The sequence below is a fragment of the Arvicola amphibius genome, chromosome 8, assembly GCF_903992535.2.
Source record: "Arvicola amphibius chromosome 8, mArvAmp1.2, whole genome shotgun sequence".
Classification (NCBI taxonomy): Eukaryota; Metazoa; Chordata; class Mammalia; order Rodentia; family Cricetidae; genus Arvicola; species Arvicola amphibius.
This window is the reverse complement of record NC_052054.1, coordinates 3675070-3693327: the sequence shown is the minus strand read 5'-3', so window position 1 is coordinate 3693327 and position 18258 is coordinate 3675070. Positions and strand designations below refer to the sequence as shown.

Genomic DNA, 18258 nt, shown 5'->3' with positions numbered 1-18258 from the left:
GTGACAGATGTTTCCACCAGACCTCAGGACCAGTTAAGAGTCAAGAAAAGGCGGGCGGGGTGGGGAGGTCCTTGTTTTAGTTGTTATCTGTGTATTTCCCAGAAAGGCCAAACCTACAAATGTCTTCAGCCATATGGCTTAGAATTCCCCTCTGCCTCACCCCAGTCCTGAACTTCCTCCCTCCGTCCTCTAACCATAGAATGTCTGTGAGGAGGGGGAGGGGCCCCAGCCCCCTCCACACTGTGGCCTTCAGAGCTTCTGTCCCTCATGGATGTGCTGTTGGCACCCATGAAATATTTTTAAATAATGAAAATCTCTAGCAAAAAAAAATTCTTAACAAGAGCTTTACATTGTCTTTTGAACCCATTTCGGATTTCTTAGCCTTCTCTATTATGAAAAGCTTCCCCCCTCCCTTTCAAGTTACAGGATCCTTCCTGCTATAGTTTCAGTCTGCTTCCTGTTTCCTGCTTCCCTCCCCACAGTTCCTCTATAATTCCTGCCCAGGTTTGGGGTGGGGGAATGATAGAAAAAGTCCCTTTTCTCTTATTTACCAGTTGCCAGGCCTTACTGTGGAAAGTGGGTCCTTTGTGTTTGTCGGATGAACATGTTGCAGAGATAAAGCCATATTGTAAACTACAGCTCTCCATAGAAGTAAATCCCTGGAAACAACAGGACAGAATAGAATAGCCTGATGCTTATCTGGTGGTTTAGTTAGCGTTAGCGTGAGGTGTAGGCCAGACCATAGAAAGCGGCAATACCACACAGCCCCGAAAACAGGGCACCAAACATGGACCCAACAAAACTAGAGGGGTAGAACAAAGGCAGACATAGGGAAACCAGGGAGGACAGCCCAGGCAGAGGCCCAGGTCTTCCCATCATGGACCCTGGCAGCTCATCTTTGCAGATGATGCCAACCTGTAGGGCACAGAGCCCGTGACCTCTGTTTAGAAGGCATGGGGAGCTGTGGGTGTACCTGGCAGCTTGGTCAGTTTGGTGACGGTTGTATCCAGTTCTGACTGTATCTGGCAAAGGGGAGGGGCCTGAGGATGCTCACAAGTCCAGCTGACCATCCTGAGGGACCTTTAGAGACAAGGGAGAGGCTGGGAAGCTAGGACTGACTCCTTCTTCAGGAATGGGTAGGCTTCAGTGGTAGGGCCTGGCAAAGACCACACAGGAGCCCTGGTCTTAAACTCAGAGAGTTTCAGCAGCGGTTGGGTCATGTGATCTCAAGAGTGTGTAGAAAGCTAAATTAAGAGCCCCCCTTTTTTTTTCTCTGCAGCTGCTCACTCACAAAGCAGGTCTGCTTGTGGAGATCTGCCCTTTCTCTGCCTTACCACATCTGACCCACCTCTGATGAACGGCACACTTCGGTTGGCTCTATCTGGCTCGTGTCAAATGTCACATCTTTTCTCCCTTGGTTTTACATCTGATTAGTCACGTTTGTGGCCTCCTGCCTGTAATCATGTTTGCACATCTTGCTTTAATTTCCTTGAACATATTACATTTGGTCATCTTGCTGTCTGCATCAGACACCTCCACTGGCTGAGTCACCACACATCTGATGGTGGCTTTGCTGCCTGGGACTGATATGGGTTTCTTTGTGATCTTGGGGTTAGTGACTGCATGCCTATATTTTTTGGTCCTAAGTCTGAAGGATTCTTTTCTCCAGGACAGTATTCTCAATCTGTGGGTCGTGACCCCTTCAGGGGTTGAATGACCCTTTTTGCGGGGGGGGGGGGTCGCATGTCAGATATCCTGCATATCTGATATTTACATTATGGTTCATAATTCAAAATTACAGTCATGAAGTAGCACCAAAAATAATTTTTTGGTTGGGGGGGTCACTATAACATGAGGTGCTGTATTAAAGAGTCACAGCATTAGGAAGGTTGAGAAGCACTGCCTTAGAGAATGTGATTTTTTTTTTGTGTTGAGCACACAGGTACAACTTGTATGTTTTTCAGCTTTTGTCGATGGTGACTTCACACAGATGTGGAAAGGGCTGGCTGGGCCATCAATTCTTGAGATATTTCTTAGTTCCCCAATGATTACCAGAACCAAGGCCCTTGAGCTCCACACATCCAGAGACCAAGAAGAAAGCCAGAGCTTGAGACTGCATTGGGCTGGCTGATAGGCAAGATATAGGAGGCCCAAGGGCCTTGGTATGGCGAGGAGTTGGGATACTGCTCTGTAAGCAGGAAGGTAGGGGCTTCCCTTTGTAGGGAAGGGCAGAACCATTCATATCTGACACAGAACTTGCGGCTCCAGTGTGATGTGTGCTCAGGATGCCTGAGGACAGGCGTCAGCTGTTTAGGGGTGGAGTAGAAGGCAGAACAAAGCGACTGACAGAAGAGGCTCACAGTTAGATTTTCCAGGGTGGGTTCCTGTCAAGATTCTAGGGCTCCTCAAAGTCCTTGTGTGTAAATGCTGTCCAGAGCTCACTGCCTAGGGACCCTCCACCCTCCTTCCTTTCCCACACAGCACACAGCATATATCCTCAGTAGATGGAGGGGGCTTTGGGACCATGCTTCCTGGCCCTGCAACATTTCCTCAGTCATCCAGCCAACTTGACGTTATCTTGGTGAACCCTCTTGTTCTCTGCTGAACTGTAGGCTTCTGGGGCTCCCAAGGGCTCCCAGGGCTTTCTTACCATGCAGGGGCACTGTGTGGTCACACCCTTGGCCACCTGCCCTCTTGGCTTCGGGCTTGGCATGGAGACGCAGGGAGAACAGTGCCGCAGCTCCTGAGAGCAGCTGCCATTCCCTCCTCGTTGTTGTGTCTCTCCGCCCTAATGTATGCAGGGGAGAATGATTAATAATTAGGGAGTCACAAAAATAAATTCCTACCTCGTGATGTTCACACCAGAGGCAGTTGGTCTATTATACTACATTTCTTTTTGTGATCATGGGTCTTATTTAAATTTGGATTTGATTTTCCCTGTAGTTTTTAAATTGTCTCAGTTTTTTATTATAGATATTATTTTCTGTATTTTTTTTATTTTTTCTTTTAGGAAATGAGATATTTTAGTGTGAAAAAAGACCCCAGACTTTAACCAAGTGGTGTGCCCATGTCTGAGAGTTGTTTTCTTCTCCCTTCGAAGTCACAGATGTCTTTATTTTTCATGTTCCTGTTACTTGGGATCAGACGCAAGTGACATTGAAACTGTGACTTTGTAGGGAATCACGGGAATTTACTAGGCGTGTCCTGAGTGATTGCATCTGAGCTAATGACGCCAAGAAGTGGGGAGAGGAATGACAGTAGAGCCCGGGGATGGGGAGGTATCCAGGAGCTGTCCTCTGTCCTCACACACTTCCTGTCCATACCCTTGACCTCTGCAGCTTACCTTCTGCCCAGACCCTGTCATTCCCTCAGTTTGTTCCCAAGCTCTTTTACAAGAACGGTTTCCTGTTGCAGAACATTTTAACTATGTAAAGGTGTGTTACATTTGTTTATGCTGTGGATTATTACTTTAACTATGTAAAGGTATGCTACGTTTGTTTATGCTGCATTTGGTTCATTATGTAAAGATGTGTTGCTGCTTCACCTTGCCTGCCTAAGGTACTTGATTGGCCTAATAAAAAGCTGAACAGCCAAGAGCTAGGCAGTAGAGGGACAGGCAGGGCTGGCAGGCAGAGAGAATGCCTAGGAGGAGGAATCTAGGCTCCAGAGAATGAAGGAGAAAGAGAGGGAGAGGCCAGGGTTCAACCAGCCAGGCAACTGTCGGTCAGACACAGAGAAAGCAGGAAATAGGATATAAGAGAGAAAGAAAGGGAAAAGGCCCCAAGGCAAAATGTAGGTGAAAAGAAACAGGTTAAATTAAGCTTAAAAAGCTAGACAAAGACAAACATAAACTAAGGCCGAGAATTCATAATTAATAAGTCTCTATGTCATGATTTGGGGGCCCGCAGTCCAAGAAAGCCTGGTATAGTTTCTACTTTCCATGTACTCCATTGCCAAGAAAATGCTCTAAAGTGAAGGTGTGTTCTTATGTGCACCATCCATCCCTTTTAATAATGTCTGTCTTCCAAGGGTCAGTCTTGGAGCTCCTGCTTTGGTTACACAACGAGGCCAGTGTCGGCGTCTTCCACCCCAGGGTCTTTGCACAGGGTATTCTTTCTCCACCCTTCTCTCCAGGTCTGAAAAGCCATGCTCTGCCTCCCTTTGCCCTTTCCACCTCCAAACGGAGCAGGTGTGTGCTCATCTTCTTCAGAAGCTGGTGTGGACCCCGGATCACAGGGTACTCACACATGTGTTGATAGCTCTTCCTGGCCTGTGGTTCTTCAGAGAGAGAGAACACAGGGCTGAGGCCGAGAGAGCCTTCCATGTCCTACTTCTGGGTTAATTCACATTCATGATTCTCCTGTCCTATGATTACAACTTCAGTGTATTCTACCACAATATTTTATAAATATCCTGGCTATTAAAATAACTTTTAAATAATTTTCATAAAAATTTAGAATTGATAACTAGACATATCTAGATAAACCAACTAAGCAAAGAATGAATATCTTGCTTAATATACCAAATACTGTTCTTCTCAGCTGAAAAATAACAGGAAACATAGTAAAGAGGTTTGTTATTTTCCAATGAAATAGTTCTTAAAGAAGTTTGGCCCAGAATTGGCTGATGTGACAGGTTAACAGGATGATTAGGGAACATACATTTCCCAGATTTTAAGCATGGTCCCTCATGGTTCCAAGCCAGCTTTAACATCACAACAGCATCCGGAGAAAGGTGGAACACTCTGGCCCTCCTTGGGTGTTGCTGCGACCCTCCACCCTAGCTCTGGAATGTAGCTTGCCTTGCCTACATTTCAACTTCATTTTCAGTGTTGGAGATTTTCTGGCTATCCAGATTTTCTTATTAAATTGCTAGCATTCTCAGAAGTGGTGAGCTCTTGAACCTAGTGGCCTGGGGGCATTTTTTGCATGACTCAATGGGCCCCAAGTATACGAAGAGGACCAAGATCAGTTCCTGGGGTGAGAGCTGCAGTGATGGGGAACCGGGAACTGATGATGTACCCTAAGCTCTCCAACGCCTTGCTGATTCTGCAGTCCCAGGGGCTGCTCCTCCATAGTAGTTTATAACTGGGCACTCCCCTGACCCTAGTCTTTCTTCTTAAGGAAGGACCAGGCCCTGTCCCCTCAGGCATCCCAAAGAGCTACCGAGGTCAAGTCTGTACCAGTGTGTGCCGCTTCTGCGGAAGCTGCAGCCCCTTGTGCTGGACACACCAGTCCGACAGAGGTTCCCCCCAAATCCTCTCTAAAGAGGACTGGTTCTTGATTCTGGACCAGGTAATTAGCCTCTGTGGTGTTTTCCGTGACATGGTGGACTGTCTGGTACCGTTGGGTCTTCTGATTCCTGTGTCCCGTGCCAGTCAGCGGCGTGGGAAAGTATTGAATGTGAGCCTAGTGGGCTGCAGGAGGGACACGGTGCTGTTTCCCCAGCGTGGCCATCGCCATGAAAGTCAGGCCAAGGGAACTGTACTTAGGTCAGAGGAGGCCCTGCTGCCCAGGAGGCCTGCTGCTGTGTATCTCTCCAGTCCACTACCGCTCTGCCACAGGGTGCAGGGATTTATTAAGTCAGCCTTTCTTTTTGGGTGTCTAGGAAGATCATTTGGACTTAGGTTAAAATAGGCTATGATTGCCCCTCAGGATGTTCCTGCTGCTGGCCCTGATAAGTCATCTGTGTGGATAATTGTCTATAAATGGAGCCGGAGGTCACAGAGAGCGGATGTGAGCCTTTGTTCTCAGCTGCTGGCCCCGGCCACGTGAGGCGTCCTCACTGTGAGCAGGGGGAAGGCGGCTGACATTGAGATGCAGGCGGGGTCTTCTTCCTATGGCTCTCAGAGAAGGGGCTGCAGGGATCAGCTGGATGAGCGACCCTGGATGAGAGTAGCTCCTGGGGTGCTTTTCTAGCACGCGTGGTCTCTAGCCATTAAAGTTTTGCTCTGCGAAGAAAAAAGCAGGATGCCACACTGTGGGGTCCAAGTAGACAGGAGTGTCCGGAGGAGAAAACAACAGCTCAGACGGACAAGACCAGAGACAGGACCAGAGCCGCGCGCTTCAAGCAGGAGAGGCTGATTAGGCACACAAGGGCGTGGGCGCTGATTGGCGGCCGTGGCAGTGGGCGGGGAGGTAGGCGGGGTGACACCGCAGTGTGCCGTTCTCGGAGGGCAGGAGTAGTAGGAGAAGGAGGAGTGGGCAACGGGCGCTGATTGGAGGCGGTGACGGGGACGACGCCCCTGGGCAGGACGGCTCGAGCTGATTGGAGTTAGTGGGGGTGGGCGGGTCGAGGGTGGGGTTGTCCACTGTGGGTTATGGGGCTGAAGGAGAAAGAGCGCCTGCTGTGGACACTGATTGGTGGGTGGGCGTGTAGGCGTGGCGCGGAAGCACTCTCTGTTTGGTCGGCACGGCGCTGGGCGTAGTCTATGGGCGGGGCGGGCTGCCCGGAGCTGGTACTCCTGGCCAGAGGCGAAGGCGCCGCGGGAGCGATCCTGGGGCCCGGCCCGGTGGCCCGCGAGGCCTGCCCTTTGTGCTCGCAGACCGCATCCGCGCCTAGGGCCACCGCGTCGGGCTCCCCGGCGCGCGTGCCCGCCCGCGCGCTGTCCGGCCTGGGATGCGCCAGGGATGCGCGCCCGCCGGCCCTACGGCTCCTGGCAGCTGGGCGCGGGGCGATGGAGCTAAGCATGAAGAAGTTCACGGTGCGCAGGTTCTTCTCCGTGTACCTGCGCAAGAAGTCGCGTTCCAAGAGCTCCAGTCTGAGTCGCCTTGAGGTAAAGGCCCTCCCCGGGAGCGCGCAGGATGCGGGTCCCCGCCTCACCTCGTGGGCATGTGGAACCCGGAGGGCGTTTGGCCACCGAAATCCTTCTCACAGTCTTGTACATCATCACTCCAGACCCGAGTGTGACGTGGGAAGTTATTTGAAAACTGGTCCAGTTGTCATTAAAACCTATCAAATCGGCTCCAAATATTGGCACTTCACAACACCTGCACAGAGCGGGTCCTTGCTGCGGCTGAAATCTACCCCAGTGAATTTCTCTCTAGTGCTCCTGTGTGCACAGGATTCGGGGTCACTCCCTTGAGGAGGGGTGCGGCCCGTGCAGCTGGGTTGCCTCGTGGTGTGGGGGTTCTCTGGAAGGCTCCACGCGATTCCCAAGTTCTGTAGCCTCCAGCGCCCGCCTGTGCTGTCTTGGGTATGGTACTGTGTATCCAGTGTATCAGGGTTTCTGAGATCAGTGTAGAGTTGACCAAGTAAAGAAGGTTCCTTTCGTGCAAGTGCACTCTGGCGCTCGGAGGTGGAGTGCCTGATGCAATTCCCTATAGCCTCAGCTCTGGGATAGGTTGGCTCTGAAACACGAAGGACGCCGGAAAATCTTGACCTTTGCAGGTCCCTCTTCTTTTCTTCTGTGGGTGTTCATAGCCTGTCGTCTGTGTTTTAACGGTGATTTTCATTTTAACACTAAGCTCTCTCCTCACCCCAGTGTCCAGACCACATTGTGGAGTCCATAGATGGCAGAGCCGTGACCTGCTTAAGCGGAGTGTGTGAAGGAAGGCTGGCAACTGACCTCGAGATTCCATGGAGCACAGATGCCCCTGCTTCAGGGCTGGCCCACGGAACTGGGGTGTGTGTGGTTGTTCCATTAGGAGCAATGTCATAGATTTCATTTTGGATTTCTTTGTCTCAGCCTTAGTACATTACCCACAGGCAAGGGGCTCTGTGATGATCCAGGACTCTTTCAGTAATGCCAGGGATAGTACTGAAAGTGTCAAGGAACTGCTTGTTGAAAAAGTTTCTTTTGCTTAATTCCAGCTCAGAATCAAAGGGCCTAGAGTATCTCTCAGAGAACAAAACATTGAATTTTGGACATTTGCAATTATGTATATGGTAATGGAAAGGGGTCTTTAAATTTAATGAAGAGAGAAATTAAGCAAAAATTCATTTTTCTGGGGACTCTGCAGAATCTAGCCAACAAGAACAGAAATTGCAGAAGTAGTTACCTCCCTATCAGATATGTTTGTATCTCCTATTTCACCACAATGCCAAAGTTATCATGCTGTTCCTTGTCTCTGGGCCATTGCTTTTGCCATTACATCTCCGTGAGCAAACTCTCTGTGCCATTTACAGGGTGCTTGAAGGTCCCTGAGTGTTCTAGAAGCCTGTGTGCTGATTCAGCAAAGAGGAACAAACTGGGCTATGAAAAGTCCTCCAAAATACAATGGCAGGCGAGGTGTGTGCATGTTGGGAGCAAAAAAAGAAAGTTTTGTTTGTTTGTTTGTTTTGTTTTCAGTGTGAAAATACCATTTCTAAGGCTCCTATATAAACCTGTAGATGTGCAGGTCAACGGGATGAGAAAGTTGGGCAGAAATGGCTCAGTAGGTGAAGGTGCTTCCTGCCGAGCTGGCAACCTGAGTTCCATCCCCAGAGGAGACACATGGCGACAGGAGGGGACTGAATCCCATGGTAGTCTTCTGAGGGGCGCTGCGGTGCACTTGTTGCACTTGTATACACACACACACACACACACACACACACACACACACAGAGAGAGAGAGAGAGAGAGAGAGAGAGAGAGAGAGAGAGAGAGAGAGAGAGAGAAAGAGAGAGTAAAATTTTGACAGTTTTTTAAGTGGCTACAAAAGCAGTGTGTTCCGTCAGTAAGGTGGATGTTCCCTGTGGATGCACCTGATGCCGTGTTGTGTGCTACAGCACAGGCTAGTGAAGATGCATAGGTGTGTGCTGCACAGATCCCCCCCCCCCCAGTTTCCTGCCATCTGATGTTTCTTCTGCTATCCTTCTTCTGTTGCACAGGGGAAAGACCCTGAGAATGAAGGGTCTTCTTCAAAGCTTGCCCACTCTTCTGTTGATGTTTGCTAAGGACCTGGGGTGAGTTGAGGCTGTTTCTGGACAGTGCAGATCTCAGATAATGTCATCAAAAGGTGTTCTGGCCTCAGGATCCTCGTTTCCCTGGGAATGTGTTATGTAGATGGTTCTGTGCATTCTAGCAAGTCTCAGACGTTCACACTTCTCCAGGTGCCTTCTCAGTCCTTTGTGTGTAGAGAGTTACCCTTGGGTCAGAAGAGCCCAGCAAGAGTGTAAGACTTAGCAGGAAGGCCTGTCAGTAGGGATGGTGAATTAAGTATTGCATTGTTGTGCATTTATGTTTGTGACAAATGAAAAAGGGAATTCACTGAACAAAAAGAAACTCATTCTATGAAAATTGCTTTAGGATATACAGAAAAACTAAAAGTTTTTGTCTTTGCAACTCAAAGTCTAATGATATAAACAGGAAATTATCAGCAAATTCAAGTTTGAAGCAGTATTATCTTTGTTAAAAAATTATAATATTTGGTTTAAAATTAATTTTGTTTTTAGAACACAGTGTTTAATAAACTCGGGGATGTGGAGACCAAGTTACCTCATCACATGTGAAAACACACTGTGAATTTCTGCTTAAAATCAAGGTCATTTAAATATTTTGTTCTGTATTAACATTGATCTAAGCGATCTGGCTGGTGGGCCGCTGAAGGCAGACGTGTTCCAGAGACTCTTGAAGGGAAGCCCACAGCCTTGCATAGCCTTTGTGGGCACAGATGTCAGACCCCAGAGCTCCCCAGAGACTCTGTCCCCAAGAAGGCTTTGGCTGCAGGGCCCTGGTGCTGTGCACTGAGAGTTATGGAGTTGCCTGTTACCACTGCTTCATCCCATGGTCCAGCTACAAATGAAGACGTGGAGGCCCAGGAGGCTCTTCTGAGATGATCTAAAGAATCTCCCTCATGGAGGAACTGGGGCCTGTTGTTAGCAAGTTTTAGCCATTGCTGACTGTGTAGCCATTGGTGTTTCCTGTTTTTCAGGCACACAGAAAGTTGTCATTATTAAGAGGTAATCACCCAATGAAATATTTTGGAATGTGTTGCAAAGCCTAATTTTTTTCCTTGAAAACCTTTTCTGGAAGTTAAGACAGTTCTATGTGGATCTGATCATGTGCACTCAGAGTCCCACTCCCTTTGGACTAGAAAGACCATTAACTTCCCTAAGCCCCTTTCTGAGCTACAAGACGGAATGATAGATAATGCCGGGGTTAGTGAGTGAGTGTATGGAAAGACAGTTTAGAGTTTTGGTGATCACTGCTCAGTCGCTGTTAGTTGTTGACATTGACAAGGTTTGTTGGTGGTTTTCCTGTTATCCGGTGTCTACTGACTACAGGGCGACTGTTGTCCCTGTGGCGCAGGCCTTGCCTGGGAACCAGAAGCTCCTGTTCGCTTCCTGCCTGCCCAGGGGAAGGTCAGCTGCCCACAGGATAGGATGGCTGCATTTGTTCAGACGAGTTTCCGTCTTCTGGCAGGGATAGTGTAACCCCTTTTACCATGCCTGCCTGCCCGTGAGTCAGCTGCACTTATCCACGGATCCATTACCTGTGTGGGTCGCTTTGCCCTGAGCTAGGGTGGATTCAGAGCACAGAAATGTTCCAGTGTCCGTTTTCAAGTCAGAGAGCTCGAGAGCTGCTGAAGCCCCATCTGAGACCCCAAAGGTGTGCTGCAGGCTTATACTCCAGAGACCCCAAAGGTGTGCTACATGCTTATACTCCTGGTTCACATTCTCTCAAGAGGCAGTAAAGTTTTTTAATTAATTTAAGATGATGTTATTTACTAAGCGTTAGATTTCATCTGATCCACTAAAGGTACTGATATGGAGAGTCAGCTTGCCTACAGAATGGCCCGTTCCTCAGTATTAACAGGGCCAGGGAGATCTCTGATGCATTACTTGGACCATTTCATCTGAAACTGATATTTTCACCAAAAGATAGTTGGTGAGAAATAAGGAAAAAAAGGTGGGATTTTGGGTGATGATAAACTGTTGAGTGGCTTTCACTTATTTATTTGCCCCATTGTTCATTCTTGAGAAAAAAAAGTCTTACTCTGTATAACATATGCTGATGTAAGCAGGTAGGGTACAAAGCCATGGTCTCTGCTTCAAATGAACTTGCTATCTAGTGACAGTGGCCAAGAAATTGACAGAAGCCCACTTTTGTGCTGTGATTCATGTGGTATTCTTAAGTCAATGGATTTAAGTGATCGACTTAGATCAGTTGCTGAATTGTTTGTCATGGTCATAGATAACCAAAGGTCGTCTGTGTTCTCACATGACAATACTGTAATTGCTCAAGTCTTTTAAAGAAAAAAAAGAAGAAAACACGGTGTTGTTGTAGGAGACACTGCTTGTTTGTTCCCGGCCACCCAGACTCCTGAAATAATCACACAGAAACTATATTATTTGCAATACTGTTTGACCAATAGCTTAAGCATATTTCTAGCTAGCTTTTACACCTAGAATTAACTTATTTCTGTTATTTTATATTTTACAATGAGGTTCGTGGCCTACTGGCAAGGTTCCAGCTGGCAGCTGGCATCCCTCCCCTCTGGCGGCTCCATGGCTTCTCTCTGACTCTGCCTTCCTTCTCCCAGCATTCAGTTTAGTTTTCCCCCGCCGAGTTCTACTCTGCCCTATCAACCGGCCAGGACAGTTTTCTTTATTAACCAATGGTATTCACAGCATACAGAGGGAAATCCCACATCATGGTGTCACAATCACACAAATGTTAGAAAAGGGACTGGGGGCAAATGTTAAGGGTGATTCCAGCAGAGGTGCAAAGAACAGTTCTTATTCTTGGTGATCAATAGAGAATTTTTTCTAGATTAGGTAGTTTCCAGGAAGGCAATTTCCAGTTGTTCACAGTAGTAAGTACCTAAGAAATACTGGGAGTCCTTGTTGTTTTTGACAACCAGGAAATGGGAGGGAGGGAGGAAGGAAGGAAGGAAGGAAGGAAGGAAGGAAGGAAGGAAGGAAAGAAGGAAGGAAGAAGGAAGGAAGAAGGAAGGAGAGACCATGAATGAAAATGGCCCATGATGGTGGAGGTCGTTTGCCTATTCACCCTTTATTTTATTTCTTAGACACTACAACTAATTCCTTACTTGTGGTGACTGTGTCTGGGATATGTCTTTGTAGTGTCCTGTTCCCCCCCACCCCGCATACTTTCTCTTTTCATCAAAGATGCTTATAAAAATATTTTTGCTTATTCAAAATTACATACAACCAAAACTCTTGAGATTTTGCCCATTTTCCTTCCTCTGCCTCCATCACCACCCTTCCCACGAGGCCACAGACTGACTGGCAGTCACCACTCACTAGAAGTTCAACCATTTTCTTTTTTTCACATACTCTGAAGTAGAAACAAAGGGGTATTAAGTAGAAGACGAGACATCTGTCCTCCTGTCTGACCTCGGTAGCACAGTGTGGAGGATGGATGCCAGTTCCTCAGATACGGTGGTGCGGACTTGGTCAGAGAGGAAGGAGCCTTCTGAGGGAGTCTCCAGGACCTGTGCTGCCGGGAGGGAGGATGTGGGAGGCTGTGGATCCAGCTCGTGGGCCTTGAAAAGGTGCAGGCGGCTGGTGTTTTATGCCTCAACCCTCTATTCTGGAGGCTGCCAGTAGAGCGTGTGCACCCCGTTGAAGTGGGGGAAACTGGAGATAAGTTTGTTCATGTGAGGTGGAGTTGGCATCTAGGAATTTAGCCAGAAATATATTTTTTTCCTCCACGGCTCTGTGCTGTTGACTAAGCAAAGCAAAGCTGCTTTGATTCGAGGAATTCTCCGAATGATCGGCGCAGACTTAGAGTTATGGGGCCATGTTTTGTTGCGTTCTTTCCTGTCATCCTGTTTGCGGAGAAGGCTTCACTTAGCAAAGCTGTTGAGTTGACCATGAGGAGATTGCTATGAAGTAGGCTTCTAAGCTACTGGGTCCGATACAAACGTAGGCAGTGTTCAGTTGATCATATGTGACCCCCAGCTACAGAAGGTGCTTAGACAGCTGGCCCGAGCTAGTGTGAGCTCTCTGACTCTGGACTGGCAGCGGGGGAGCCTGCATAGGCCTGAACTAGGCTCTCTGAATGTGGGTGACAGTTGTATGGCTGGGGCAGTTTGTGGGCCCTCTGGCTGTGGAACCAGTATTTTTCTCTAGTGCATGACCTGGCTTTTATAGCCCATTCCCTGTGAAGGGATACCTTGCTCAGTCTAGATACAGGGAGGAGGGCCTTGGTTCTGCCTCAAGAGATTTGACAGAGTTTGTTGACGCCTCATGGGAGGTCGGTCTCACAGTCTGAGGAATGGAGAGGATATGGGGAGGGTCAGGTAGGGGAAACAGGAGAGGAAGGAGAGGGAACTGGGACTGGTATGTAAAATATGAAAAGATTGTTTAAAAAAAAAAGAAAAAGTTAAAAACAAACAAACAAAACAGCCCCAACAAAAAAGAAGGTGCTGCTTATGCTGACTGATAAGTGGATGAAGATGGTGCCTTTGTAGCATGACTATAAATGACGTTAGGACCTCCCACGAGACCTCAGGGCCTGAATGTGCGGGAACCACACAGTGTGCCAGGCCGTCAGGGATGCATGCCTTTGTTTAGGTGTTATTTGCATAGTTTCTTGAGGTCCCCTAAAGGACATAGTAACAATACCACTGGTCATGGAATCCTGCTTAATCCCTAGCCGTAGCTTGCAAAGGTCCTCAGGCTCTGTCAGCAGCTGCACTTCCAGCAGCGGGAGAGGAAGTTCTGCACTCCTGGGGCCAGCTGTGCCTCTGCACACCTGCCGTCAGCGTTCCTGGCTCTCACTGGCTAGCTGCCTCACTAGCTGGCCTCACACTTCCTGTTTTCCTGCCTTCAGCTGGCTCACTCACTTAATCCTTTGGAGTACCTGCCTCTTCAACTGTAAAAAAGGCAGTTTATCTTATAGTGATGGTACTTAAGCCTCTGGAGTCAGAGATGACCTAGGCCTGGTGAAATTCCACGGGGCTGTGCCCATATGCTGGCCAGACCCTCTGTTGAGGGTTCTCTTTGCCAGCTTCCTCTGCCGCCCCCCATTTGAGTACACATTTGTCCCAGGTGAGTGTTGTCACCAGAGAGCTGGCTTTCCTAGGTTACAACCATGCTGAGTTTCCTTAGAATGAAGGTTTAGGGCTGGAAATGCAGCTCATCTGACAGAGAGCTTGCCTAACATCGCTAAGGCCCCTCTAACATGCCTGTAATCCCAGTACTTGGAAGGTGGAGGCAGGAGGGTCTGGGTCCAGGCCCATCCTTGGCTGTACAGAGCTAAAGTCCAGTCTAGGTTTCCTTTGTCTGTCTGTCTGTCTGTCTGTCTGTCTGTCTCTGTCTCTGTCTCTCTGTCTGTCTGTCTCTGTCTCTGTCTCTGTCTCTCTCTCTCTCTCTCTCTCTCTCTCTCTCTCTGTGTGTGTGTGTGTGTGTGTGTGTGTGGCCAAGCTGAGGGATGAAAAGGATGGAGTCTTGGCAGAAATACTCTAGTTTCCTTTGGTGAAAAGACATATACTCAGGAGATTAAGACAGCAAACAGGAATGAGCAGGCAGGCCATCACTGGGTGGGACTGGGGAAAAGCTAAGCCATGGATGCTGAAGACCCACAGAAGGTGTGCCTGCTGTGTTTTCAGAATCTTTAGTTTAGATAGATACTGGCCTATGCAGGTCTAGAACCCGCAGAAGTGGTCAAGTGATCCCCACTGCAACTTGAGGCTTTGCGAGATTGGCGGCCATGTCTGGACAGATGCCATGGATGGGCTGTGTCTTTGCCCTTTACTTATTAACTGGGTAGCTGAGTTTATAATAGAAAGGGAAGTGACTTCTATTGGGAAGGTTGTGGTGAGGGTTAGTTCGAGTGTTTTAGACCAGGACAAGCAGGCCTTTCAGGACTGAAAGTCAGATGACATCCTGTCTGCTGATGTTTACATCTGGAGCATCCTGTAGTCAATGTCTTTATTAGCACAAAAAAGGCAAGACAGCTGCTTGTTAGGAAAGTGCCTAAGTGGGTTGAGGAACTGCCTGAAGGGTCTCTGGGAGAGGAGGTGGAATAGGGGAGTTTAGTGCTGGGAACGGATGAGGTGCCCACTGCTGGGCTCTGATCCTTGCAGGAGCTGCCAGGCCCATTCATGCTCACGTGGGCCCTGGTAGCCAGAGGCTCTTTGTCAAAGCAGGAAGCTCGGAAAGGCTGGTACAAGGTGTGTCTGTAACCCACGACAGGCTTGCAGAGGTGCACACGAGACCTTGGTAAATGATTCTGGTGGCTAGGTTGACTTTGAAGCTAATTGAAAGGAAAGAAAAACAGACAAAACAGAAAAAGGAAGTTTATTTTCAGAACACCTTCAGCTTTTGGCTTCTGTTTGGTCAGTTGTCACCGTGGAGCACTGGACCTTTGAGCTGCTGGACCAATGGCAGCCGGGGCAGTGGACTTTCTGCATCCCAGGGAGCCCCAGCATCACAAGGGGGCCTGTGAGTTATATTTGTAAAATGTAGCAAAGCAGAATTCAGGAGTTTCGATGTGCGACTCAGTGGAAGGATTGCAACACCTACCCCCAGAGAAAAGTGGAAAGAGCCATCCATCCCACGTGGTGGTTGGTCCTGAGGGTGACATGCAGAGGGACCCTGTGCAGATGTGTTCAGTGACTGTCAGAGATCATGAATATATCTTACTCTCTCCTTTGACAGTATGGTTCTGTGGGTCCTGATGAAGCTGGCAAGTGATGTGGGAAGGAAGGGCTGTATGTCAGAGCAGACCTGCCGTGGTCATTGTGTGCGGGGGAGAGGCGTGTGTGTCAGTCTGCAGTGAGCAAACAAAGCCTCGCAACCCTCATGAGTTTCGTTTTCCTTCCCTACTCCTGCTCCCAATCCCAGTCTGGTCCGTCTGTCTAACCCGTTCACCCGGGTCACCCCCACAAGGACTCCAGTGGAGGAGCAGTTTGTTCATCTCTGTACCCAAGGAGCTCCCTGCAACCGCCAAGGGGCCACCGTGAGCTGTGATGGCAGGCGTGTGAAGACAACTGCCGGGCAGGAAGCGATTCGGTTGGCAGGGTCCTGGCTTGGAAGGAGTGGGGTACACAGCTTGCTGAGTAGTTGGGTGGGACCTGGGTAGTGATGGGCAGTGATTCCCACATCTGTATCATCCTTCTGTGATGGGGCCTGGGTAGTGATGGGCAGTGACCCCACATCTGTGTATTCCTTCTGTGGCAGTTGAGCAGCCTTCTGTGCTTTACAACACTGTGGTGATGATGCGTGTTGGCTTTGGGGACAGACCACCGAAATCCTTGCTTCGATATACTTCTCTGACTTCAGCAAGGTCACCAGTCATACCAGCTGAGCTCCAATTCCTTGTACTATAAAAATAGCAGCCCTCTGCCTTAGAGTGTTGGATCAGGAGACTGGAGTGATCTGTGTAGCAGGCATGGTGGGTACCTAGGAAGGGCCAGTGCGGCAGGTTAGTAGTCTATGGTCAAGCTTCGTCACTTCCTCTAGCCATGGCTCCCAAACTCACATACCATGCCTGTGGTGTAGTGCACACATGAGACACAATACAAGCCCTGACTTGGCATTACTCTTCCATGACTGGTCATGTTAAAGCATCACCATTTAAGCTACATTGTTAGGCTGAGTGGGAATGGTTTCATGAAGAGTTTAGTGTGTGTTGTGTGTATACACGGTGGGTCTTCCCAAGGCAGTAAGTCCCTTCTGTTCGTCCTTCAGAAAGCATCAGAAAGCCAGAGTCTGGAGTTTGAGGCTAGAAGGCAGCAGGGTAGGAAGGTTTTGATGCTGTCTCCACTGCAGACGGAGTACCTGGGTGCATGCCTCTGGAGTCCACAGCTCTGCCAGGGCAGTTTGGTGGGCCTTAGTGATTATTCGGGAGATATCACAGCAGAGAAAGGGGTGCAGGCATTTGCTGTCTCATTCTGGAGCCTCCTCCCACTCACTTCAAATCCAGTGTTCTCTACCCTAATGCCCCTGTCCTGGCAGAGGTCACACTGCCCCCCCACCACATGTTTAGACAGGAAGGGCATGGCCTTATGAACTTCAAGGGTCAGTAGTTCTGTCCAGCATGACTTTCGTCCAGTTCTTCTCTCAGTTAAAAAGAAGAGGCACCGTGTCTGACAACTTCAGACATCCTACAGTACTTTTCTTTCTCCTTCGTTTGTCACAGATCCCCTTCCTCTCGGGTCCTCTTTCCTCTTGCAACCTCGGGACCACATATTTGCATCAAGTCAATAGCAGCTCCATGTGCAGACTCAGGAGCGGGGAGACTGTGCTTTCCGGTGTACATGGAAGGGTTGCAAGGTTGCAAGGTGAATGCTTGCCTCTTAGTAAGTGGACCCTCTGAGAGGCAGTGTTTAACTGAAAGTCTGAAATAAGGCAACAATGAACAATGCCAGCAATTCCTGCTGGAGATCAGAGGCAGGAAATAAGGTAGGAACTAGCTAGGGTCAGGACACAAGGTGTATCCAGCTGTGGAACGGCCCACTGCCCAGCTCTCTCTTATCAATACCATGGACTCAGAGTGCTTTGGTTTCAGCAGGTGGTATATATACCTGGTGGGTGCACAGGATGGCTGTTGGTCAGTTCCCAAAGACAAGCACAGCCCAGTTCCTGTTGTTGGTAGATGTTACTGTGTCAGACAGAAGTGGTTATGCAGGTGTTGTTAGGTTGGGATCTTGGACTAGGAAGATGATCCTGGATGTCCATGTGTCTCTGTAAAGGGAGACAGAGAAGACTCCACTTTGAGGGAGGAACAGGGAGACAGTGATGGAGGAAGGGAGCCCGGAGGATGTTCCTAGAGTCCTCAGGAAGGAGCAACCCTGCTCACAGCAGCAGAGCGATCAGGAACCTTCAGGCTGTGGTGATTTGTCACGCTGGCAGTCATGACAGATGCACGTTAAAGTCAATCTGACTGTAGAGTGGATCTGTGGGTTTCAAGACGGAGGTGGGCACAGCTCAAGTAGAGATGAGTAGGTGCATGAGGTCTGAGTGTGGTTGAGCAGGACCTCAAAAGTAGAAGACTAGACTCAGCCTGCCTAGGAATTTACCAGGCAGAGCAGTTAGCTGTCCTAGGGGTTTCCCATCCATGCGGCTGCACTGGATCTGATTTGGTATCTGCGTGGCCCAGCGTGAGCAGGGATTTCGGCTGTGTAAGGATCCGCCGAGGTCTACCCCCAGGGTGAACAGAGATTTCGGCTGTGTAAGGATCCTCCGAGGTCTACCCACAGTGTGAGCAGAGATTTCTGCTATGTAAGGATTCGCTGTGGTCTACCCCAGGATGAGATGAGATTTCGGCTGTGTGAGGATCCACCGAGGTCTACCCCAGGGTGAGCAGAGCAGAGCAACAACTCCATCCTTGTGGCAGCTGTGCTCCAGGGTTAAAGAGAGAAAACA

General features: G+C 49.0%; 1 protein-coding gene across 1 annotated transcript in view; it reads left to right on the top strand.

Annotated features, from left to right (window-relative positions):
- The first annotated feature begins 6564 nt into the window (after nt 1-6564).
- Rps6ka2 (ribosomal protein S6 kinase A2) overlaps nt 6565-18258 on the top strand; it is a 142988-nt gene continuing 131294 nt past the window's right edge. The window contains exon 1 of the mRNA XM_038338882.1: nt 6565-6775. Coding sequence (XP_038194810.1) covers nt 6677-6775 — 99 coding nt within the window. The 5' untranslated portion in view covers nt 6565-6676. The remainder of the gene's footprint in view (nt 6776-18258) is intronic.